Below are 27,703 nucleotides of genomic sequence, written 5' to 3' on the forward strand. Positions count from 1 at the left end.
CGATCCCAAATTTTATGAGTCAGTTCGTCTCAACCCCCTGAGTCTGAATCTGATGGTTGTTTCACCGAAAAATGTCTCAAAACCCTTGAATTTGGACTAAAACGTTTCAGTTTCCTCACTTTCAATCTCAAATTTGTAGGCTTTGGACCAAGTTCCGACAAAATAGAGGTCGGATTCAAACTCAAGGTGTCGAGGAGAAGCGACCCATCCCATTTTGGGACCAACGGCCACCGTCTACGACGGTCGACGGTGGTTGACGATGGCATCCGACCACCATTGTTCTTATTTTATTTTTTAATTATTTTATAATAAATAATAATAATAAAAATGTCATATCATCAACTGTTAGAGAGAAAACGGTCGAGTGAGCAAAATGATTCCATTGTAAAATTCAATAAGCAAAATAAAAAATAAAAGTACGGTGAGCAAAATAGGAGAAAGCGTAAAGGTCAGTGAAGAATGGTGTAATTTACCTATAATTTTATAGTTAATCATTCTAATGGAATGCAAAGTTAAAATTTGATATATTGGAATGTTTTATAGATATTTTAGTTGTCTGTGAAGTTATTGTTATTTTTAAAGGTATCAAGTTTAAGTACATTATATGTTAGAAATGTATAAATATTCACTGTCAAACGAGTTTAGAATTTTTTAAACATATGTTATCTTTGTTAGACAGTTAATAGTTTGATGTTAGTTGACGATTAATTAAAAATTTGTTAGATTTATTAGGTTGTTAATATTAGATTATAAATACTCAATCATTGTAATGTGTTTATCATCTTTGTAATTCATTTCTACATTTAGTAAAGAAACATATTACTCTCCATTATGTTTGGTATCACCCATTGCCTTTCTCCTCTTCATTAAGCGTTGTCGTTCAATAATGCCCGGCCTTTGTGCCGGAGCATCAAGAATTCATCAATCTTTTACTTTAAATTAATAAAAAAAACTAAAATTAATGCAAAATAATTTACATTAAGTTATCTCCAACGCATCGTTGGAGTGGCAAAGATCTCCATTTTGGAGATGATCCTATGCTTCAGCCCATCGTCACTTTGTAGTTGTACTGTGACGATAATTACAGTGCACATTACAACTAGCGTTGTACTATAATTGCGCTATATTTTTTTTTATATTTTTTTTTTATTTTTGATTTTTTATTATATATAGAGATATTGTTGGAGAAATTGCTGTATAGTAGAGATGAATATCGGAGATGACCTTAGGAACCGAAGAAACGCTCTAATTATGAGTGAAGATAGTGGAGACACAACAAATTGCTATTATTAAAGCCATGGGCCACATACCACGTGCTTGCAAGACTCGTGAACTTCACTTTTCGCAACGTGGCAGTAAATCGTTGACTCCTTGTCTCGTATTATTACGAGATCTCTCATTCTTTTTAGAGTTAACTATATGAATGATAATTTATGTTGTGTTTTTTAATTTTTATTATTGATTTTAAAAAATATTATATATGATATTTTTATTTAATTAAGATATGGTTATCCTAAGTTAATTGTCATTATAACAGTTAAATATTTTGATATAATCATACATTTGATCCATGATATTTATATATTCTCTCAGTTAGTCATATTTTTAATAAATTAAAATAAATTTAATTTTTTAATCAAATGATACCACGTGTCATCATTCAATTGGAGGATTAATTTTATTTGAATTTAATATATTTATTTCAACCAATCAAAAGGTGACATGTGTCACCCTTTGGTTGAAAGAAAACAAAGAAAATCACATTTGTGAAAAAAAATTCAAACATTGGTCACTTTGGAAACTAAACATTTATTTAACCATTAAGCCAAGACTATTGTTTAATTTAAAGTATGCAACATGGTGTATATATTTTATATCTTACTGTATAAATGTTTAAATTTATAATATTTTATATTTATTAACTGACAAATATTTTTTATATTAATGTATTAAATATATTTTAATTTAAAATTTATTTAAAAGTATGACTAAATTGAGAGAATATGTAAATAAAATGGACAAATGTATGATTATAACAACTATCACATCACATAATATGTTAATTGTTAACAATAGTTAACCCGTGATGACCACATCTTAATTATATAAAAACAAAAGTGATAATATCTTAATTAAATAAAAACGAAAGTGACTATATCTTATGTTTTTTAAAACCAGTGACCAAAAGTGGACAACACAAACTTAAGTGATCATCCATGTAGTTAGCCCTTCTTTTTATTAGCATATAACAATAGATAAATTATGCATTTAGTACTTAAACTATCAATTTTAGTTTATTTTAGTACCCGAACTTTCAATTTTTCAAAATCATACATAAAATTTAGTTTCTTTGTTTCATTTTAGTACCACTATTCAAAATTTAATGTTAAGTTTTGAAAAAAAATTAAAGTTTAGGTACTAAAATAGGCAACAACTGACAGTTTAGGTATTAAACGCATTAAGCTTTTAACGATAGGTACTAAAATGAAACAAAAATCAAATGTTAGGTATGGTTTTGAAAAAATTGAAAGTTTAAGTACAAAAAATGATAGCATATGTACTAAATGCGTAGTTTACCCTAGAATAATTAGAATATAGTTTGACAGACTCTAAGTTATTTAACAATGAACAGTCAAATATTCTTATAGATGTGTTTGAATTCAAAATCTTTAGGAGTGACAATCCTTCTTTAATCATTGATGTCACTTAATTCGTGCTCTTTTCATTTGAAAGTTAGTATCTTTTCATTTGTTTAGATTTTCATTCAAATATTCTTTTCATTAGTATAGAATAAAGAATACATTACATGTTTATTACCTAAAATATTAATTTTGGTCTATTTTAGTTTATGAACTTTCAATTTTTTTCAAAATCATACCTAAAATTTATTTTTTGCTTTATTTTAGTACCATTATTCAAAATTTAACATTAAGTTTTGAAGAAAAAAAATGAAAGTTAGGCACTAAAACATGCCACAACTAGGGGTGTTAAAAAATACTCGACCTAATTGATCCAACCGTTGACCCGCCAACCCAAACCTAAAAATATTGGATAATTCTCTAAAAAATTACTCGACCGGGTCGGGTATCCGACCTGTGATTTTTCTCGGGTAGTTGGGCCGGGTCTGGGCTAATTTTTTTATAATTAGGTACCCGATCCAACCGGATAATATATATAGTTTAAGTTATATTTTTATTTTAATTTCCTTAATATTTTTACCTTAGAATTAAATTTAAATCCCTAATTTTTCTTAGATTTTTGTTATGTACTTTTAAGTTTTAAATTTTACAAAAAGTTTGTATTGATTTGTCAATATGAGATTCGAAAAAATCACGATTGATATTAATCACTTTAATTTGTTTTCTTTTGCTAATAAATTTTAATATATATCCAAATATTTATCCTTAAAACTAACTTCAAATCACTAATTTTTGCGTTTGGATTGTGTATAATAAACTTTAAAAAATTTATGTATTTTCTATGTGATTTTGTTAAAAATAATTTTATTTAAAAAAAAAATCGATGAATCGGGTACTCCTGACCCGAAAATGTGGGTACCCGGCTTTTACAGGTACCTGACTACTAGGTACCCGAACTTAACAAGACATGTCACAAACAGAAAAATATACTACCTGGAGAACCGAGTATCCGAGAATGCGGGTACCCGATTTTGAACACCCCTAGCCACAAACTGATAGTTTATGTATTAAACGCATTAAGCTTTTAATGATGGATACTAAAATGAAACAAAAACTAAATGTTAGGTATGATTTTGAAAAAATTGAAAGTTATGTACCATAACTAATAACATATGTACTAAATGCGTAGTTTACCCTAGAACGCTAAGCCCTCATATTCTGAACTGTTATTTGAGCATCGAAACGCAAATTTAAACAATAAAGATGTCCTTTTGATGATTTCAAAACTATTCCTACATCACCTTCTTCCTTGGTTGTGGATGATTCATAAGAGTATAAGGTCCATTTTCCATCTGCTACTGTTGTAATCTGCTCTATCTCATCAAGAATTTCTTCAGAAAGCTCAATAGAATCTTTTGATGAGCCAGTATATTTGAAAAAAATTGACCTTTTATCGCTTTGGGAGTGACACACATTCTACGTCAAATTCTGACAGTTGTAACAACCATCTCGCTGTCCTTCCCGATAAGGCTGGGCTTGATAGCGAGTACCTTCTCGAATTAACCCCCACAACCAACCTTATCTTGTGCGCCAACATATAATGTATTAACTTTTGGTCTACATCTCTCAATTATTTGACAATCAATATTCAAATATTCTTATTGATATTATATTTGAATTCAAAATCTTTAGGAATAACAATATTTCTTTAACCAGTGAACTCACTTAATTCATGCTCTTTTCATTTAAAAGTTAGTATCTTTTCATTTGTTTATATTTTCATTCAAATATTCTTTTTATTAGTATAGAATAAAGGATAAATTATGCGTTTTGTACCTAAACTATCAGTTTTGGTTTATTTTAGTATCTAAACTTCCAACTTTTCAAAATCATACCTAAAATTAACTTTTGTTTCATTTTAGTATCACTATTCAAAATCTAACGTTTAATTTTGATTTTTTTTTAAAGTTTAGGCACTGAAACAGACCACAACTGAAACAAAACTAAATGTTAAGTATTATTTTGAAAAAATAGAAAGTTTAGGTATCAAAACTGAAAGCATAGGTACTAAATGCGTAGTTCACCATAGAATAATTAGAATATAGTTTAAAAGACTCTTAATTATTTGATAATGAATATTCAAATATTCTTATAGATGTAGTGTTTGCATTCGAAATATTTAGGAGTGATAATCTTTCTTTAATTAGTGAGGTCACTTAATTCGTGCTCTTTTCATTGGAAAGTTGGTATCTTTTCATTTGTTTAGATTTTAGTTTAAATTATATTTGTTTCATATAAAACATATTTTTATTATTGAATTTAAGTAAAATAGATTAGTGAATATAAAATAAATTGTATGTTAATGAAAAAATGCTTTAATTTATGTAAAATGGCTTATAATGCAATTTTACATTTTTACTATAAGAAAAATGATTTAAAAAGTAACTAATAAAACAGTCCAAATAGCTCAACTGCACATTCATTGCATTTTGACTTGCTGTTATATTCCCACCTTTTTTTCACACCTTTACAACTCGAATTAAAGTTTGAAACTTTGCTGTAATTTCCAAATTTCTCTTTAATTCCAAAAAGTTTTCCGTTTTAACAAAAACAAATCTTTTGTCTACATGCAAGAACAACAACAACCAAGTAATGGATTATAATCAAAATCATCACAGATGCTCTGCAAATTGTTTATATTTGATCACTGACATCTAAATTTATTTTCGTTTGTTTGATCTCTTAAGAGGAAGAAGAAGAAACAAATTTCTCTGTCAGATATTTAATGGGAATTGCAGATTCTGTGCCAGTAGTCTTTTAAAGATGATGGACCAATCATCCATTTCCTGCAACTTTCTGCATAATTTCTCTGTCCACCCTTTGTAAAATTTTCAAAAACCGTGTCTTTTTTCTCGAGCTTTCCCCACTTTTGAACTTGTTTTTGTTTTCTTCCATAATTTCTTTTTCATTTTGCTTTTGTGATTTCTGAAAGGTTATATTCTTGTGTTTTGGTTGGTTAAAAGGTTTACCGCCGGAATGTAAAAGTTTAATTAATTTTAGCGGTTAAAGTGTCAGTATCACGATGGTGCCATTACAATGACATGCAGGTGGTCTTCCCCTTTTTATGGCGTTTTCTACTGTTTTGTGAACAAATTTTTAGATTTAAATAGTGACACGAGATATAAGTTGATGTGAGTTTTCCCTGTTCTGATTTTGTTAAGAGTTGAAAATCTTGAAATTTATGGGTTTCTCCTGGTTGTGTCAGTGAATGAATACATACAAAAAATTCTGTTTGATTTCCATTTCTGGTGCTGAATTGAAGATATATTTTTTTTGGATTCACTGAGCTGTTTTCAGTCAATTGCTATATAATTTATGGTAATTTTTATTTTGATTGATTCGTTGAACTGAAGAATTTGTTGTAAAAATATGTTGTTTTTTCCTGCAGTTACTTAGGCCTTTGCTGTTACAACTGTTGTTATCAAAGTAAACTTTTGATTTACAGAAAATTTTTGTTTGGAACCTTGAATTCTCAGTCTATTTGTGTAGGATTTCTGGGGTTTTTACTTTTAATTTGTTTTTTGCATTGTCACTTTCATGATTTCGCAATCGAAAACCCTAATAATTTTGTTGCTGAATTCACATAGCACTAGTTCATGGTTTAGAGATATTTCTTTTTCTCTAATACTTTGTTGCCCTTTCATTCATCAATAGGTCAGGAATTCAGGGGGGGGATGTCCAATTTTTCAATCCCCTGAGCAAAAAAGTTTGTTGAATTCTTCACATGCTCTTCTGGGATTTTCTGGGCTTTCGTTGGAATTCGATCTCGGAATAAGCTTTCCTTTGCCATTTCTGGGTATTTTTTGTTCTCTGTTCTTGCATCTCTGCTGTTTATGAAAATCTGTGGTTTTGGAGATGGATTCCAGGCTATTGTAATTTGGACATTTAGTGAACACAATTCTTGCTTCCTGCAGGTGATATTCAGGGTACCGGTATTCGACGAGCTTAGATGAGTGTGGATGAAGCCAGTAGCAGCTCCGAGTGGACTAGGGAGCAAGACAAGGCATTTGAGAATGCCTTTGCAACTTATCCCGAGGAATCTTCAGATCGTTGGGAAAAAATTGCAGCCGATGTACCTGGAAAAACTTTGGAAGAGATTAAAGAACACTATAAGCTTCTAGAGGATGACATTAATGCGATCGAATCAGGCTGTGTGCCTCTTCCTCCGTATAATTCTACCGAGAATTCTGCAGGCCATGCTGGTGATGAAGGAGCCGGTAAGAAGGGAACCGGCCATGTAGGACATAACAGTGAGTCAAATCATGGGAGTAAGAATTCAAAGTCCGATCAAGAACGCCGCAAGGGGATTGCTTGGACAGAGGATGAACACAGGTGAATCACTCTTCAAATCGGTTTTCATTTTAGATTGATTGTGCACCTTTAGAAGAATCTTATTAAGTTTTATTTTTCCTCGTAGAACTTTAGTACTTACTGTTCGTATGCTTCATATATGCTAATTCGGTGCATTTTGTATGTTTTGATTGCCTTGAATCGCCTAATCTGTTCGTATTTAGAATCATTGCTTTTTATTAGTTGTTAGGAAGCTCTATGTTGCTTTGAAGTCATTAGTGTGTGTGAAAGGCCAATCAATGAATTATACATCCGGAAATGATGCGAAGCGATCGAAGTGGGCATGGAATTTTGATGTTACAACATGGTGGAGAGATCTTGCTGTTGGTTCTTCATTTCCTCTTTTCCAGAAAACTCGTGCCCTAATAGATGATAATCACTTCTTTAAACGTCATTTGTGCGATATGTGTGCCCTTAGTTTTATGTTTTGATTGCTTTGGGATCTTGTAACCTGTTCGTATTTAGAATCCTTGATTTTTTGTTACTTGTTAGGAAGCTCTACATGGCTTTGAATTCGTCGATGCGTGTGAAAGGCCAATAAATGAATAATATATCCAGAAATGATCGAAATAACCGAAGAGATCGTGGAATTCCGATGTTACCACATGGGAGAAAGATCTTTTTGGTTGTTGTTCATTCTATGTTTTCCAGAAAACTAGTGTACTACTATCTTTAAACGTTACTTGTACAACATGTGTGCCGTTTAGTTGTTAGTTTTGATTGTCTCGGAATCGCGTAATCTGTTTGTTTTTGGAATCCTTGATTTTATTAGTTGTTAGGAAGCTGTAAGTGGCTTTGAAGTTTTTAATGTGTGTGAAGTAACCGAAGAGAACATGGAATTTCGACGTCACCACGTTGGAGAGAAATCTTTCCGGTGGTTTTTCACTCTCTTTTCCATAACACTTGTCCCTAAAAGATGATAATTACTATCTTTAAACGTTACTTGTATGACATGTATGTCCGTTTTTTTCGTATGTTTTGATTGCCTTGGAATCGCATAACCTGTTCGTATTTAGGATCCTTGATTTCTGTTAGTTGTTAGGAAGCTCTATGTGGCTTTGAAGTCGTCGATGTGTGTGAAAACTCGTGTCTTTTAACGTTTCTTGTATGAAAATTGTACCCTTTATCCGCTGTTTAACCGTTTAACCCTGTCTAACACGAGTTAATCTTTCAGAACAGCCTTCCTTTTAGTGCTAAAGTTGGCATTTGAGGATTTGATTGCTTTCTGCTGACATATGTAGTGCTAGCCGAAGTTGATTCTGATACGGAAGGAAATGAATAGCTCGGGAAGGGTTATGTTCGAGGATATGAATTTAGTTTGTTCGGCCACTTAAAAGCTTGCCGATTTTGTATCGTATTAATGATAATTTTCTAGAGATATTAGAGATTGATCTGCTCCTTTTTCTCCCTTAATTTTCCCAAGTTCAGTTCTAAAGGACAATGGGGAAAAGAGGGCAAACATAGAATTCGAGTGCAGTTCTTTAGGTGTGCATACCCGGTCTCGGTTTCTGTAAATATACTAAGAACGGTGTTTGTCACAATGCTAAGACCCAAGTGATGTCATGATGAATTCTTCAGAAGCCCATGATGTCAAAGATTTTGAATTATCATGAGCTCTCATGCTAGCGAAACACATGCACTCTGGTTTTGTGAGATTGTTAAAACGACTCTCCGGAGCCCCACCCTTATACTATCTTCATTAGGAGTTGTTTGTGTGATGCCTTGGATCTTAAGTTAAAGCGAAGTTAGGAGATCCCCTCGAAGTTTCGTCGGATATAGACTGAGAAATTATTCGAAAGAATCGTATAGGAAATGGTAGGTTCCAATGTTTTGAATATGCTTCGATTTGTTATCGGTAACGGGTAGCGTTTCTGATGGATGTGAAAATGTACGTAGGTTGATTTGAGTTTAAGTGCTCCTTGCAGTGGATGATGAGAATAATCTTCTATATTATGATTTTAATGGTGTGTTCTATTTGATTTTTAATCTTGAAAATCAGGTTATTTCTTCTCGGTTTGGATAAATACGGGAAAGGCGACTGGCGGAGCATATCCCGGAACTTTGTGGTCACTAGAACACCGACACAAGTTGCAAGTCACGCACAAAAATACTTCATTAGATTGAACTCGATGAACAAAGATCGGAGGCGATCTAGCATCCATGATATTACCAGTGTTGGCAATGGAGACGTTTCGGCACCCCAAGGTCCGATCACCGGTCAATCAAACGGCGCTGCGCCCGTAGGAAAACCAACCAAACAGCTTCCAGTACATCCGGCTGCACCACCCGGTCTCGGTGTGCATGGTGTTCCAACTATAGGGCAACCGATAGGGGGTCCCCTCGTCTCAGCAGCGGCACACCCATGAACCTTCCTGCCCCGGCACATATGGCTTATGGAGTCAGAGCGACTTTACCCGTAACTGTCGTTCCGGGTGTTCCGGTGAGTTACCAGATGCCGCATGCATCTGCTCACAGGTAATAAGATTTGCTTAACTGCAAGCACAAGTTATGTCTGTCATTTGTTTAATCCTAATAAGGCCATAGGGAGAGAATCTAAATGTATTTTTATAGGGAAACTATGGAAAAAAGTCTAATGCTAAATATGGCAGATTTATAACTAGGACACCATTTTTGCATCCTTTCTTTTATTAGCATTAGACTCTGCCGATGCATTATCACCGGAATCATATTCGAATATGGGTTTTTTTTCCTAGCATGTCGAAAATGGCCTATTCAGTTGTCATCGTATTCGTATCATGTCTCGAACTCTTCTCAAATAGAGTTCTAGGTGTCTCTCGCTTAATCAGAGGATTGTCCGATAACCGGACGTACATTCTCGTACGTTGAAACGGAGGATTACCGTCGATAACCGGACGTACATTCTCGTACATTGAAACGGAGGATGCCCATCGATAACCGGTCTTGTACATCGCCAAACTTGAAAATATGCTCGTAGACGAAGGCGTCAAAATGAATTACACTTGTTTGCAGACACAGCTGCCTTGCTAATGTCATTAAAATTTTAACATGTTACGAAAACGATTATTTCTTTTTCTAAAAAAAAACGGAAGGTGAAATTTAACGAAAAAATAAATATGAAATTGATAAAAGGTAAATTGAAATGAAAAGCATATAAATTGTAAAAAGAAGTCCAACATGCAATAGAAATGGATATAACATCGTTCAAGGAAAAGTTGGTAATTAAAGGGGAGTTCTACTGTAGGGCGCCTAAAATAAGGTTAATCAACGGTGTGATCAGTAAAAAATATTACAGATTAAAAGCGCTACCTATAATATTATAAATTATAACTGAAAAAGTTATTGGTCGGATTAATATAATAGGTTGTACTAAAATATTATATAAGGTAAGAAAATGAGTCCTAAACAATAAATATTATGAATATTATTACTATTTTAGGTTGTATCTAAAATGTTATCAGAGTTTAAGCTAAAGGAACATTAGATTTTTCCACTATAAGAAAATAAGTTAAAAATTGAAAATGTTATAAATATATATAAGAAACATTGTTGCGTCCAATAATGTCATGGTTCACTAAGAAATATGTTGTTATCTGTAATGTTAATATTTTATTAATAAAATAGGTTATGCCCAATAATGTCATGGTTCACTAATAAATATGTTTTGATCTGAAATATTAATATTTTTATTAATAAAATGTGTTACGCCCAAGAATGTCATAGTTCATTAAGAAATAGATTACGAATATAGAATGTTAATATTTTTATTAATAAAATAAGTTACGACCAAGAATGTCATAGTTCACTAAGAAATAGGTTGCGATATAGAATGTTTATATTTTATTAATAAAATGGGTTGTTCACTAAGAAATAGGTTGTAATATGGAATATTAATATTTTTATTAATAAAATGGGTTGGCTCAAGAATGTCACGGTTCACTAATAAATAGGTTGCGATCTAGAATTTAATATTTTTATTAATAAAATGAGTTGCACACAAGAATGTTATAGTTTACTAAGACTGAAAAGTTGCAATCTGGAATCTTAGTTTTTCTATTATAAAAAAATTTGAAAGTATGAATATTTTTCTAAAAGTATCGATACTTTCGAATTTAAATAAAACCGTGGAAAATGAGAAGGTTGCAAAGTATCGATATTTTTCCAAAAGTATCGATTTAACTTCGAAAGTTAAAATATCATTTTCTATTTTTTTAATTTGAAAGTATCGATAGTTTTCCAAAAATATCGATACTTTTAAATTTAAAAGTTAAAATATCATTTTTCATTTTTTGAAAAAAATTGAAAGTATGAATATTTTTTAAAGCTTTTACGTTAACTGATAACTCCATAAAAATATTATATTTTTGGTTTTTTTACTTAAATTATTGGGTGTCTAAAAACACTGCCATAACATTTTAGTTGTATTTAGTTCATTTTGGTCATATTTGAATGTGGTGAAGAAACTTTTGCCGCGGCATGTTTTTCTTGATAACACTGATGTTGCTGATGAGAAGGGTAATTTGTTGGTGTTGATCGTGGAGGTATGGAGAGCAACCAAGGAGAGAAATTCTTGCCGCGACATTTTGGAGCTAAAGGCCTGAGAGACTGTCGATGCTAACCATTAAGGATCACTGATGTTGACCGAGAGGAATTTCTCGTCGCGGCAAGTTTTTCTTGAAATTCTAAACGCAGTACAAGATAAATTAGCTGACATCGTGCGACCAACTGTCCAATGAGCCTCACGTGAACCCCTACCCCTGCTGCTAATTTGGGACTACAATCAACTGACTTGTTGTCACATTTTGGGCATGAAATCAAGGGTAAATGAGGGAATTTCAAGGGCACAAAATCCTAAAAATTCCCCACTATAAATAAAATATGGTGCCCATATTTTTAGGGATCCCTATAATTTTCATATTTTGAGCTTTTGGAGGCAGCAACACAATTTTCTTTATCTTCCTCCTTCTTCCTTTTTGGTGGTAACCTCCATTGCCGAGCTTCGTCAGGGTAGAGGCTAGGCCCTCGAGATAGGTTAGCCTGCTGGAGCAGTCATTGGCGATGGTCTAGGCGTCACGACAACAACCCTGTTTTGGGAGTTTCCTTCTCATTTGCTTTACATTTTCTTAACTTTGTTGGGCTTGTTTTAAGGATTAACTTGTTTGAACTTAGCATCACCATGAACTAATCTATTTGGTGTTGGATTTGTTGTGATTGATATTTTATTTCATGTTAATGGATGATTTTTAGTATGTTTATGTTTAATGTTGTTTTGTTCATTGTTTTAACTTTATGTCATGGCAATGTAAGAGCTTTTGAGAGATTGCCATTTTCCATAACCTAACATGCTTGGTCATTGTAAGAGCTTTGGAGAGATATTTGTTTTCTAAGTGTTGATACCTAATATCGTGAGAGTTATGTTAGTTCTACGTGAACAAAATACTAATCTGAGATGGTGAGGTTCCAATCTACCTTAGAGATAAAGAGAGGGTTTCAATCAACTAAAAGGGATAGCACTCAACCGATAGGCTAAGTTCATAGTTTATGCCGAGAGGTATTGACGTGACAAAAATTTATTAGGTTCCTTACTAGATATAGCTTACAAACACTTTAGTAAATCCTATCGGCCATCATAAGCATATGGTACTCAGTCATCCATACATAGAATACTTTCTCGCCATAGCAAGTCCAACCATTTACTCCATAGAAGCTTGTTTGTATGAGGTTATCAGTCTATTTCCAGAGCTCAAATAAATTCTTGTCGTAGCATATTTTTACTTTACTTACTTCAGTGTTTATAGAATTTCTTGCCACGACATAATTTTCCATTTTTTCATACCATTTCTTGCCACGACATAAATTTCCTTATTGTTCATTCCCATTTATATTTTTACCTAGTGGCATCCCTTTGCTATAACATATTTTTAAAAATGCTTCAATCCCTGTGGAGACGATACTCACTCACTACAATATACTTGGTTGATTATGTATACTTGCACATAATTGCGTGCCACAACACTATCTATTTACATGTGATCAAGTTTTTGGCGTCGTTGTCGGGGATTGACAATTGGGGTTTTCAAAAGTTTTATTATAGCATTATTTTATTTCTTTATTTTTTTATGGATTTATTTGCTATTTTTATTTACCCTTTTTAGGTGTTGAGTTGTTGCATAACCTGTAGAAGACCCAATGAATCATTATCTCATTTTGAACCTAAAATCGAGCAACTCTTCTGTCAAGAAAGAGCTGTTCAAAGAGCTCAAAGAATTATATATGAAGTTCAAAATGAAGTGGATGAACTTGAAGAATTAAATGTCATGGAAAATAAAATGCAATGAATGTTGCAAGACCACAAACTATTATATATCAGTTAGCTCACACCTTGGACGACCTAAAACCTGCTATTGTAGCTATCGAGATTCAGACAACTCACTACGAACTCAAATCGATGATGTTTTACATGTTGAACTCTATTGGGCAATTTGGTGGTGCGTCTCATGAAGATGCAAGTCAACATATTTGAGCATTTTTGGAGGTGTGTAGCTCCTTTCTGCAACAATGTGTGCATGAAGATGTGTTGAAATCAAAGTTATTTTCATATTCTTTGAAAGGTCGCGCCATGGCATGGTTTAATGGAGTACATTCCAACTCGATAAAATCTTGGGCAGACTTATGCAATAAATTTTTACTACGGCATAATCTATCCAATCTGAACAACCATCTTAGGAATGACATTGCTTCTTTTCTTCAAGCTTATGACGAGTCTATGTTTGAGTGTTGGGATAGATACAATAGACTCCTACGCAAGTGAACCAACCATGGATTCCACGATTGGACTCAAGTTGTTATGTTCTACCATGGTGTGAATGCTCCAACAAAGATGATTCTAGATGCTATGAAAAATGGTAATTTGCTGAACAAGTCACCTAAAAAAGCATTTGATATCCTTGATAGAATAACAATCAATGATTATCAATTTCCATCCATAAGACTATGGACTGGGAGGAGAACCCAAGGGACTTTTGAGTTGGATGCCAAGGATTCTATGTCAGCATAATTGTATGCCAAAACAAATATGTTGAAAAAACTGCAGTGCCCTAGTAAAGTGCAGGAAGTGAGGAAGGTGGCCAGTTATGCACGTTTTTTGTGCCATGGAAATCATCATGAAAGTGAATTCCCTGACAACCACGATTCAACCAAATACGTGGGGAACTTTAATCGAGGCAACAACAACCTGTATTTGAACACTTACAATCTAGGATAGACTCAACATCCAAATTTTTCTTCGAGGAATGAAGGAGCCAACAATTCCAACAACTCAAATTGGTAGCATAACATGACTGAACCCTTAGGTTTTCAACAAAACTTGTCCTGACAAAATTTTCCTAAGAGGGTAGCAACTTCAACGAACACCAACTCTTTGGAAGCTACTCTCCAATACTTCATGACAACTACCAAGGATCTATTGCAAGATCACGCCACATATATTGAGAGCCAATGAGCATTATTACAGAGCCAAGGGACTTGCTTGCAAAGTCATAGTTCATCTTTGTGAGCATTGGAAATCCAAGTAGAAAAAACTACCGCGACAGTACTTGCACACCCACAGGGTAGTATACCTAGTGATACTGAAGTTACTAAGGCTCAAAGAACCTAGCCATAAGATTGTGCACGGAGATCCAAAGATGCAAGAAGACTCACATTCCATGGAGAGAAAGGATGAGGGTTCGAAGAGTACAATCAATTAAGACAAGAAAAATGTTACCACGAAAAAATATAAACCTTCACCAACATGAGTGAATTAGCAAAGAGTAACTTCCAATGTCTTCAACACTCTCAAATATGTTGATGATTCTAAGGAGTGTGAATCGCTTCAAGATGTAGAATATATGATCGAAGAAGAAACTACATAATTTTACCACGATAAATTTTTATGCACTGATGATCACTTTAAGCACGATGAAGAAGACGAATAGGAACTCGAGGATATTCCAAAGGAGATGAACCAATCTATCTTACTCATAGCTAGATCATGTATGAAATTTGAACCTTTGGATTTCATTGAATTTACTCATCCTAAACCCCAAGTAGTTGCCCATTTGTCTAGGCTAGAAGTTATGAAAGAATTAAGGAATAAAATAAAGATTAAGGAAAAATTCCCTAATGAAAAATTATTATTTTCCATAACATTTTTATGATATGTTGACATTGTCAATTTTCTCGTTAGTTGTATTTTTCTTCCTTACTTGAATAGTCAGGGAAAGAACAAGGTCATACACAATATGGGCTACTGTCATTGGGATGACCCCTGCCTCTTCAAAGAATTTGCTGCCCAAATGATTAGAAGTTGTCACAACAAATAGGAGCGAAAAGAGATCTCGTTCCACTGTCATTTAGCTTCAGGCGGAGAGCACTTTAAAGGAGAAGGGAATACTGCAAAGTTCCTATAATTCATATGTGCAAGACACAAAATGGCAGGGCAAAATATTTTGAAGGTGGAACTGTTATATGTGTGGGGCATTTTGGTTTATACTGGTGCTCCGATCGAATACGATAAAACTGTCATATCAATTCAGGATGTTTTGGAGTTTGCATCCCTTAAACCCTCTTTAATTTTTTTGATGGCAAAATTTTGTTGTTGTTGTTGTGTGTTTTTTTTTTCTTTGCTTTATTTTTTATTTACTTTAATATTAGTTTTTTTTAGAAGAACAAGCTCCCAAACATGTGGAAAAGGGTAAAGCCCCTATGGACGTTGTACCCACTTAGAAAGAAGACTCAATTAGTGTTGGCACAAACCATGATATTACTGATGATGTCCACCCATTCGCACAAATGCCATGGCGAATTGCAACACCTCTGACCAAACATTGCCTGAAGAGGACAAACAATCACATTTGGAAATATCCACATGAGGAATCTGTGCAAAACAGCCCCACCACCATCAAAGTAGATGTTAGTCAAGGTACCTCGCAATGCATTTCATCTTTAGTTTAGTTTCCATGCATTGAGGACAATGCATCCCTCACGTTTTGGGGAGGTATTGTTCATACTTAGTCATTTGCATTGATAATGTTTAGTATAAAACTTTTTTTTGTTATGGCATTAGTTAGAATTAGGCTAGTTATTTGGAATAAGTTAATGATGCCCGATGGTGATAATTTTTTTGCCACGACTAGAAATTAATTTACATGACTGTTGATGAGGATATAATCAACCCTAAGACTTAATTCTTTGTGACTCTTTGAACACAATTGTATGTTTTCTATGCTTAAGGAACTTAGAATTTTTTTATGAAAGAACTTTTTCATGCCTTGGCACAAATTTCTGGTAATGATCTTAAATGCTAAATCAATGCTTGAAAGGCTAAGTTAAACTCCTTTATGCTTTAATTTTTGTTGAATTGCGAATAAATGCTTCAGCATAGCTGTAGAGGGACTCCTCTATGTGATGGCATTACCTAGAAACCTCATATCGAATAAATAATAACCTTAGCATATGAGTGAATGAAATTAGTCATATGATGACTCTACTCGTCTGCTTTGCAAGGAATTGCTTGGATACTGCGTTTCAATAAATGGCAGCCACGACATTCGTAGATGGAAGTTGTGATAGGCTTACTCCCCTCGTGAAGTGTTATAAAAAAATTGAAAATTTAAAAAGTTTAAGCGTTGAATAAATATGAGTAATATTGTGCTTAATGAATAAATTTATGCCTTGGCAAAACAAGAGAACTTACTTAGAAACTTTCTAATTTTGTTAAGCATAGACTAAATACAATCACACACACACTATCAAAGGATCTTGGCCTAGGGAAAGGAACTTAACTTCTCGATCTGTTTAGCATGTTGAAGCCAAGCTATTTCTAAAGGCTGAAATTTTAAACCACATGACCATCATGATCTAAACTTTGCCATAGCAAAATTTTTTATGTTAGTCATTATCCATTGCTTGAGGAAAACAATAGCTTAAGTTTGGGGTGTGATAACTCCGTAAAAAGACTATATTTTTGGTTTTTTACTTAAGTTATTGGGTGTCTAAAAGCCATTGCCATAGAATTTTAGTTGTATTTAGTGCAAGTAGGTCAAATTTGCATGTGGTGGAGAAACTTTTATCGTGGCATGTTTTTTTTATAACACTGATGCTACTGATGATAAGGGTAGTTTGTTGGTGTTGATCGTGTAGGTATGGAGAGCAACCAATAAGAGAAATTCTTGCCGTGACATTTTGGAGCTGAAGGCCTGAGAGACTATCGATGCTGACCATAAAGGATCACTGATGTTGACCGAGAGGATTTTCCTGTCGCGACAAGTTTTTCTTGAAATTATGGATACAGTACAAGAAAAATTAGCTAACGTTGCACGGTCATCTGTCCAATGAGCCTAATGTGAACCCCTACCTCTGCTGCTAATTTGGGACCACAACCAGCTGCCTTATTGTCACATTTTGGGCATGAAATCAAGGGTAAATGAGGGAATTTTAAGGGCGCAAAACCCTAGAAATTCTCCACTATAAATAGAAAATGATGCCCATATTTTTAGGGGTCCTTACAATTTCCATATTTTGAGCTTTTAGAGGCAGCAACACAATTTTCTTTATCATCTTCCTTATTCTTTTTTGGTGGTAACCTCCATAGTTGAGCATCATCGAGGTAGCAGCTAGGCCCTCGAGAGGTATTGTCATGGTGGTGGTGGTCTAGGCGTCACAACAACAACCTCATTTTGGGAGTTTCCTTCTCATTTGCTTTCCATTTTCTTATCTTTGTTGGGCTTGTTTTTAAGGATTATCTTGTTTGAACTTAGCCACACCATGAACTAATCTATTTGGTGTTGGATTTATTACGATTGATATTTTATTTCATGTTAATGGATGATTTTTGGTATGTTTGTGTTTAATGTTGTTTTGTTTATTGTTTTAACTTTATGTCGTGACAATGTAAGAGCTTTTGAGAGATTGTCATTTGCCATAGCCTAACATGCTTAGTCATTGTAAGAGCTTTCTAGAGATAGTTGTTTTCTAAGTGTTGATACCTAATATCAAGGGAGTTAGGATAGATCTACGTGAACAAAGGAACTAATCTGGGATGATGAGATTCTAATCCATCTTAGAGATAAGGAGAGGGTTTTATAGTTTATGCCGATAGACTAGGTTCATAGTTTATGACGAGAGGTATTGTCATGACAAACGTTTATCAGGTTCCTTATTAGAGATAGCCTAGGAACACTTTAGTAAATCTTATCAGACAACATAGGTATAGGGTACTCAATCATCCAGGCATAGAATAATTTATCGCCATAGCAAGTCCATCCATTTACTCCATAGAAGCTTGTTTGTGTGAGGTTATCAGTCTATTTCCAGAGCTCAGATAAATTCTTGTCGTAGCATATATTTACTTTACTTGCTTCAGTGTTTACAGAATTTCTTGCCACGACATAATTTTCCGTTTGTTCATACCATTTCTTGCCACGACATAAATTCCCTCACTGTGCATACCCTTTTATATTTTTACCTAGTGACATCCCTTTGCTATAACATATTTTTAAAATCTCTCCAATCTCTATGGAAACAATACTCACTCACTACTATATTATTTGGTTGACTGTGTATATTTGCACATAATTACGTGCCACAACACTATTTATTTACACGCGATCATGAACCTTCTTAATTTCATGAATATAAAAAAAATAAAACACAGGACCATCACAACCCATATTTTTCTAAAATAATCAAAATTCTGATTATAATTGAATGAATATCATCTTTTCAAGATGAACACATGAACCAGCTTAACTATAAGTGTTCAAATTTCATTGTCATGTTCGACTGGTTCATTGAAACTGTATTCTCACTGTAAGCTTCAATTTCATTCAGATCGTTGAAATCCTTAAACTGCAATGAGGATTGTAAATATCAAATCTTAAATAGGTGTGATTCCAGCAGCTTGAAGCATTTAAATTTGAAAGTATATATATTTTTCTAAAATATTAATATTTTTAAATTCGAAAGTTAAAATATTATTTTTTATTTTTTTAAATTCGAAAATATGGATATTTTATAAAAAAATTACGTGAGTGTATGCAAGACTTGCTCCACTCTCTCAAAATATTATTCTAACATTTTTTATATATTTTAATATCAATTTCTGATTTCAAATATTAATATTTAAATCATTAAAAAGTATTGATCGGTGAGAATAAATATTGATATTTCTTTTTAAGTATCGATATTCTAGTCATGAGTATTATTAATACTCAAGTCAAGTGTGTCAATATTTCTTTTATGTAGAACAAAGAGCATATACTCATCATTTACATTGTTGTGTGATATTCTAGTGTTTCATCACCTACATTTCTCGTAATTAGACTTACTAAATGGGGTATGTCGGGTCTAGTTAGGTCATATTGATTCGAATTTTAAAAGTTCTAAGTTATTTGCTTGATTTATTTTAGATTTGATTTATTATAATTTTAAACTATTTCATATTTGGATTGTTTCAAGTTACTTTTAGATCACTTCTTAGTTTAGATCATTTTCAGGTTTAGATTTATTTATTTAGGTTAATTCGATCTTTATTTTATTTTATTTTTGTCATTTTAGGTGAATTATTTTGAATTTAGATAATTTGAATTTAAACAATTTTAACATCAAATCGTATAAAGTTGGAGTCATTGTGTCTTCAAATAAATAAATAATTTCAAGTCACTTTTAGTTTTGTTATTCGTGTTTAACACTCGGGTTGAAATCATTTTATGGCCACTTGTTCAAATTGTTTTAGGGTTTAGAGACAAGTTTAATGTTAAGGGTAACAAATTATAATAGTTGAGCTCATATAATGTTAAGGTTAACAAATAATAATAATCGATCTGGAATGTTAAGGTTAACATTCTTGTGCAAACTATTTTTTTAATAAAAATATTAACATTCTATATCGTAACCTATTTATAAGTGAACCATGTTATTTTTGGGCACAACCTATTTTATTAATAAAATATTAACATTACATATTGTAACCTATTTCTTAGTGAACCACGACAATCTTGGGCGTAACCCATTTTATTAATAAAAATATTAACATTTTAGATTGCAACATATTTCTTAGTGAATCATGATATTCTTGGGTGTAACCCTTTTTATTAATAAAAATATTAACATTCCAAATCGCAACCGGTTTCTTAGTGATCCATGACATTTTTAGGCATAATCGTATTTTTTATATATATTCATAATATTTTCAGTTTTTAACTTATTTTCTTATTGTGAGAAAATACAATGGTCCATCATATTAAACTGTGGTAACATTTTAGGCGCAATCCATTATATTAATAAAAATATTAACATTCTAGATCACAACTTGTTTCTTAGTGAACCATGACATTTTTAGACGCAACCATATTTCTTATATATATTCATAACATTTTCAGTTTTTAACTTATTTTCTTATTGTGGGAAATTCAACTCTCCATTAGCTTAAATTGTGGTAACATTTTAGGTGTAGCTCATTTTATTAATAAAAATATTAGCATTCCAGATCGCAACCTATTTCTTAGTGAATCATAACATTCTCGGGCACAACCCATTTTATTAACAAAAATACTAACATTTCAGATCACAACATGTTTCTTAGTGAACCTTGACATTTGTAGGCACAACCGTATTTCTTATATATATTCATAAAATTTTCAGTTTTTAACTTATTTTCTTATCGTGGGAAAATTAAATGCTCCATCAGTTTAAATTGTGGTAATATTTTAGGCACAATCCATTTTATTAAAAAATACTAATATTCTAGGTCGCAACTTATTTCTTAGTGAACTATGACATTCTTGGGCACAACACGTTTTATTAATAAAAAATTAACATTCCAGATCTCAATATATTTCTTAATGAACCATGATATTCTTGGGTGCAACCTATTTTATTAATAAAAATATTAACATTACAGATCGCAACATATTTCTTAATAAACCATGACATTTTTAGGTGCAACCATATTTCTTATATTCATAACATTTTCAGTTTTTAACTTATTTTCTTATCATGAGAAAATTCAATGCTCTATCAGCTTAAACTTTAGGAACATTTTAGGAACAACCTAAAATATTAATAATATTCATAACATTTATAGTTTATAACTTTTTTTTTTACTTTTATAACATTTTAGGTATAACCTATTATGTTACTACATTGATAGTTTTTTCAGTTCCGCTTTATAACATTTTGTATTCCGCTTTTAACTTGTAAGATATATTTTTCGGCTCCACCATCTAAAGTTATTTTAAAATAGTTACAACTCAATATATTACAAATAAGTTAACATTTTATGTGCCGCTAAACCTATTTTGTTAAAGTTTTTTCATATTTTCGGTTGCGCCATTTTTTAGTTTTATATTAATCTGTCGTTCCTTAGAATTTCCCGTAATTAAAACAAATGCACTACAATCTGCATAATAAATTAGTATATTTTAAAGGCTTAAATATACAAAAGATGCCTAACCAATGCATTTTTTACAGTTTAGTGCATAAAGTTTTTTTGTTTCAGTTTGATGTCTAACATTTCATTCTGTTAATCAAAATAGATCAAACCGTGAAAGACCGTTAAATTTGATCGTTAACCCATTAAAAAAGCCACATCGCATATTTTTTAATATTAAAAATTTGATTTTTGAAAATAAAAAAATAATTAAAATGAAAAAATGATTTCTTTCCCTCTCTCCACATTTCTCTTTCCCTCTCTTCACCAGTAAAGTCCTTGGTGAAATAAAGGTCAGTTTGCAAACTTATCTCAAAAAACACCTTAGCACTTAAGGTCAAACCCCAAAATCCTATTACTAAACCCACCATTGTTTCTTCTCTTATATCCTACCTAATGAACAGCTCCATTAACGAATCTCATCGAAGTATCCATCTTCAAATTCATAGTTGGGAGCAATGGCAGCAATCTTTTTCCAACAATTTTCATTCATTGAAAATAAATAAGGTTGAATCAAATTTCCATCCTTGCCAAACCTAACAATAAGTATCTTGTAATCATTGGTTTTGGAATCAAACCCAAACCTAAAATTTACATGCGCGTGCTGCAACCCATGCTAGGAGGGAGCAAAAAAAACATACATTTGAATCGGAGGGTTCCAGAAAACAAAAATCATACCATCAAGGAAAACAAACCCAAGAAAAATCAACCCATTGCAAGAACCAAAATCTATAGAAAACAAAATACAGTCAAAGGCGGGAATTGAAGCTGCTTCAACTCATCAAACCGATCCTTATCATAGTGTAATAAATAGTTTTCTTCTCTGTTTTTGGAGAACCTGATGAGTAGTAAGGGAGTGTTGTTGGGTGGTCTCGAAAGGGAAGCTTGGAAATGAGTTGAAACGAACGATGGGTCGCAAATGAGACTGTTACAGCTCTAGCAAACTGACTTACATTTCACTAGGGACTTTACTGGTGAAGAGAGGGAAAGAGAAAGGGGAAAAGAAATGGGGAGAAATCATTTTTTTCATTTTAATTAATTTCTTACTTTTAGAAATCATTTTTTAATATTTAAAAACATATCATGTGGCATTTTTAATAGTTTAACGGTCAAACTTACGGCCGATTTGATCTATTTTAAATAATAGAATGAAATGTTAGGCACCAAACTGAAATAAAATAAAAATTAAACATTAAACTGAAAAAACTAGTATATATTAGACACATTTTGTATACTTAAGCCTATTTAAACTTGGATAAACCCCACTTTGATCCTTGAATTTTTGTCTAGTTGTTTATTTTTTTTGTTATTATGACAAAATTATTAATAGAATGATGACATGATCATTATTTTTTTTCAATATATATTATTAATTTCGGTCATTATTTTATTAATCGTTAATCATCATTAATTATCATTCATAATAACAAGCTTAATATTTTAAATTGTTTTATTCATAATTCACTTAAAATCAACAAAATTAGTCTAAAAGTAACTTTCTAATGTTTTAATCTTTTTCAATAATTATATAATGAAGTTAGTTTTGGGACAGGTTAATACTTCTCATCGTTTCAAATTAAAAAAAACTTAAATTCTAAAATTTAATAGATTGATTTTTTAAGTTCTAATTTTTTTTAGAAAAATATAAATCAGCACAAAATCAAGGGTTTAGACACATTGCATGATCAGATCCAAGGAACAACACAAGATTATAAAAAGAAAGAATTATAGGTGCCCATCTAGTCTTTACAAAGCAAATTCTTTCAGTATTGAACAGAAGAATTTTATGAATGAATTTGTCGTAATGTAAATACAAGTTCATGTCAGAAAAATTGATTTATTTCTCCTAAATGATTCAAAAACCTGTATATGAATATGGTTGTAGTCAGTGCTTCAATGGTACCTGAGAATCTTTGCAACAAGTAAGCACACAATCCTCCAAAAACCGGCTGAGCTGGCTTGTATACAGTTTTGGGTCGTTTCTAAAATGATCAACATGCGGCGTCGACACGAAGTTGCACGCCCGAACCTCGTGGCCGCACCTCTTCTGCTTCTCGATAAATGATTCCACGTGATAGGCAGGGATGACTTGATCCGCGGAGCTATAGATGTATAACTGTGGACAGGTAGGTTGTCCGGACGACAACACGCCTAATACATCGGAGAGCCTCCTGCAAGATGATGTTAAACAGTTAGGATTGCAAGTATATAGCAGGCTTGTTTCTTACAAGAACATCAGTTATGTAACTAGAAATGGTCAAACATTCATTCGTTTGCGACCGGTTTCAAGGGGATTTACCTGTTAACTCCAGGAAAATTCAAAACCACCCCAAAGAACTTCTCCAGGACAACCAGCAAAGCAGCTTCTGTTACTGCAGGCTTGGGTACCGAGATTTCTTTTTCGCCGGCTGATGTCCCTGAATCCGGTTCACTTGATACCGGAAATCCTTTTGTTGCAACACTGTGTTTCTTCAGAAAAGCTGCAGAGAAACCTGAAGCCCAGACCTGAAATTTTGAAAAGCTTAGGTTATTAAGCATTTCAAGTGCATTGATACTAAAATAAATCACAAGGAAAAAGAACTCTGATAGGGATGAGCATCTCCAGTACAAAGACAAAGACGAGAACAAGAAATGATTACATAACAGAAGCCAAAGATCTAACGTATTACAATACTAGATCACATGCATAAACACAAAAAAAAAGGTACAACGTTCATTTACTTGGGAATATCCACCTAAATATAAAGCATAATAAAGTGACACTAGAAACTTATCACAGTCAGGTGGAAAACGGTCAATGATCATAGCTAATTTTGCATTTTCATATATAAAGAATCATGTACAACCTCCATCATAATGTTAGTTAATCAAGTCAATTACAAATGTGAAATGTCTTTGAGTATCATTTACCTGAGGGTCAGGAGCTGCAACGGGAGCCGAATCCACAATGCAACCTCTTATCCTCCCCATTAAATAAGGATCTTGCTTCTGAAACTTCTCAAGAATAACTCCATATCTGCAACAATTCCGACCAGAAAATTGGTTCAGATAATTAGCATAAACAGAACATGCATGAATGTAAGACATATAGTTATCTTGCTTGCATGTGTATCGAACACTTTAAGAGTGAAAACTCACGTTAACCATCCGGTATTGCTAAAAGTGTGAAAAACAAGGTTTTTCCCGTACTCCTCTTCTAACCAATCAGCCAAGTGATCAACAAGTATGTCGACATTCTGCTCGGCTTTTCCGCCAGCTTGGTAACTGATAATGTCGCTCATTGGAAAGGTGAAGGTAATGACATGATAGCCTCTGGAGGTATACCACTCTGCATATCTCTTGAGATGTTTCTGCTTTGATCCTAACCAGCCTAACAACACAACAACCGTTCGAGACTTTTCTGATGAACAATCAGAATTTCCATTAACATCAATGGCAGATGGCTCTGGCAAATGCCATCTGTATAAAACATCAGGAGCTGAGGCAGGGATACTGTGCTTAAATGCAACAGGCTTTGATGCTTTACATAACTCAGCCGACCGATACAAATTAACCAGCAGCGGAGATGATACAATTGAAGAACAATCGACATTGGGAACAAAATCCCGGCCCGAATTCGGAACCGGAAAGTTAGCATCAGGGAGAGGCACTCGGATTCTAGTAACGAAAGAGAAGCTTGCAAGCTTGGAAGATGATATATGACCCACAAATGAGGACTTGGCCTCTGGTAAGGAATAAGATATGGGAGTTTCAATTTGTTCTGAGGTTAAACAAGTATCCGATGAAGGAGATGGACGCTTAACAGTAATATCGGCAGAGACCGAAGCCATGGCAACAGCGAAGGCGGCGGCTAGAGGACGTTGAATCATTCCAGACAAGGAACCCATATTGAAAACCCAAAACGGAAACTCGAATACCAATATGAAGCAGTCCTTAAACAAACATTAGCAAACCCAATCCAAAAGTAGGAAAACAAAACTCAATCTGCTCAATACTCAAAAACCCAGAAAGCCTAAACACAATAAAAAGGTTAAAAACAAGGAACACCTGCGCAGAATAAAGAGAACCCAGTTATGACCCGAGGGATTGAATCAAATGGAGAAATAGAGAACGTGAAGAAACAAGCGATAAACATATGCCAAGCAAATAAGCATATTCCATGTTTTATAGCTGTATATTCCTTGCTATATTTTCTCACCTTGGAAAAGAGTTAGACAAAGAATCGGGCTGTCAAAGAAAATTGACAGCCCGATCAATTATCAAACACCGACCAAGAACCTTCCTTTGCGTTTTAGCCCTACTGCAAGAAAAAGAAATTCGATTCAATAAAAAGATGGCCACAAATTATTCAACGTGATTAAATTATTAGGTTAAACTAAAAGAGGAATATATTCAATGTTAAGACTAAATTAAAATAAAAGAAAAGCGCGTGCTTAAGATGTTTTGCAAAATCAGCATACATCAAATATACCTAATTATTGAATGCCACGTGTCTTTTTAGCCATGCTTAACAGGGATAGATCGATAGCTATGACGTAGGAATTCAACAACCATTAGATATATTTTATCAAATTTTAAAAATAATATTATTAAAATATTATTTATTGATTTTTATGCCACTAATTAGATATATTATTATTTTTAAAAGTTAAAATTAATCATAATTATTTTAAATATTTTATACAATTAAATTTTATAAAATATATATTTTAAAACTACTTAATTGAAAGTTTTTAAGATATATTTTTATCAATAATAAATTTTAAACAATAGTAAATCAAGTTGAAAAAAAAATGATAAAAATCCACTGTGTACAAACTTAATGATATAGAGAAAAAGTATCCAATAATAATTTATATAAAATAAAGGCGTAAGTGTCTAAATCATATTCAAAGCTAAATTGTTGGTATTTTTTACTAAAAAAAAATTGATTACACTTTTAAATTCCTATCGTTTAAAAAATATTAAGTGAAATTTGTCACGTCTAGATTTTAAAAAAAATAAAATTTTCTTTTTAAAAAATTCTAGACGTCTTGACAAGTATCTCTTAACCTAAAATTATAACGAAAAAAATTTTAGATAATTATTTTTAACAAAAAAATCTTTAAACACTAAAACATTTTTCGATACATTCTTTAGGCATTTATTTTTTATTAAATTTAAAATAAATATAAAAAATATAAGCCATAGAAAATACTAAATGACCAATTTGCCCTGCTGATTCCCTGTTCTTGTTCTTTAGACGCCACCTAAAGAACGGGAATGGGGTTTACCTAGATTTATTTCTCCCCTTTTCTGGGAAGGGTAGAAGAGGAATAAACTGTTAGGCTAGGGGTAATATAGTAACGTCAACTTAATCGTAAGCAAGTGCCCCAAAAACAAAGAATCTTTTGGATCATTGGACGTAACGTAAAGCGGTCAAAATTCAACCTACTAGAAGAAATAAAATACCCGTAAAAGTGAAAACCGGCACAACGGCCGTCGTATCGGGTGGTCGGATACTAATCAACGCGACCGCGACTCGGCTGGTTGAACTCAGCAACCAACCAAGCGAACGATAATCGTCCTCGCCATTCATTAATTATCAAATGATTTTTTAAAAAAAATCGAAGCGTTTTTTTTTCAAATTCGAAGACGAAATTGCAAAATCCGACTGAAAGCTGAATCGATAAATGATTTGCGATGATCGAAATCAAACGCCGAATACAAAATGCAGGCAATGGGAAAACAAAAAGGCAAAAATGAGAGAAAAGGGAAGAGGAAGTCACCTGAAAGGAGATGGTAAAGCGAGGAGGGATCGGTTGTTGAGTACTACTTATTTGGATCGATTTGGGGTTCCGGTTTTCGGTTTTCGTGACGGAAATAATGCGCCCCCTCTCACTGTAAAGCCATATTTCTGTTTCTAGGTTTCTAAATATCTTAAATATCGGTGCCATTAATAGGCTGCATCCAACTCAATTTTAACTTGATTAATTTTTTTTTAAAAAAATCGCTAAATAATTTTAAAATATTTTTTTAGATTCTTAATTTTTAAAATTTATAAGATAAACATTAAATGTTTTTAAAAATAACCTAATAAAATTATATAAAATTAATTTTCATGCTCCATACGATAATTAGATTTTTTATAGGTTGAGTGACTTGTTCAATTCAATTTATTTAGATAAAGATTATCATGATTTGATCTGAATAGTGTTTAATTAAT

The 27,703-nt window shown here is 32.7% G+C and overlaps 2 protein-coding genes across 3 annotated transcripts; one reads left to right on the forward strand and one right to left on the reverse strand.

Moving 5' to 3' along the window:
* Window positions 1-6,289: 6,289 nt before the first annotated feature.
* LOC120142772 (transcription factor SRM1-like) lies at window positions 6,290-9,684 on the forward strand. Its single transcript, XM_039157278.1, is given in 4 exon segments — window positions 6,290-6,353; window positions 6,614-7,031; window positions 9,049-9,398; window positions 9,401-9,684. Coding segments are annotated over 3 exon segments (861 nt in total). The 5' UTR covers window positions 6,290-6,353; window positions 6,614-6,648; the 3' UTR covers window positions 9,529-9,684.
* Window positions 9,685-23,342: 13,658 nt separating this feature from the next.
* LOC120142770 (transmembrane protein 53-like) lies at window positions 23,343-25,813 on the reverse strand. 2 transcript variants are annotated; one of them, XM_039157276.1, is made up of 5 exons: window positions 25,697-25,813; window positions 24,637-25,545; window positions 24,409-24,514; window positions 23,798-24,003; window positions 23,343-23,669 (listed from the first exon to the last, which is right to left on the reverse strand). In XM_039157276.1, exons 2-5 carry the CDS (start codon window positions 25,383-25,385, stop codon window positions 23,384-23,386), a joined length of 1,347 nt encoding a protein of 448 aa, XP_039013207.1. In that variant the 5' UTR covers window positions 25,386-25,545; window positions 25,697-25,813; the 3' UTR covers window positions 23,343-23,383. The 2 variants fall into 2 exon arrangements, with proteins under 2 accessions (XP_039013207.1, XP_039013208.1); XM_039157277.1 differs by lacking the exon at window positions 25,697-25,813 and having other exon boundaries at window positions 24,637-25,659.
* Window positions 25,814-27,703: the final 1,890 nt, after the last annotated feature.

Source organism: Hibiscus syriacus, unplaced genomic scaffold (genome assembly GCF_006381635.1).
Source record: "Hibiscus syriacus cultivar Baekdansim isolate YM2019G1 unplaced genomic scaffold, ASM638163v2 tig00110831_pilon, whole genome shotgun sequence".
NCBI lineage: Eukaryota > Viridiplantae > Streptophyta > Magnoliopsida > Malvales > Malvaceae > Hibiscus > Hibiscus syriacus.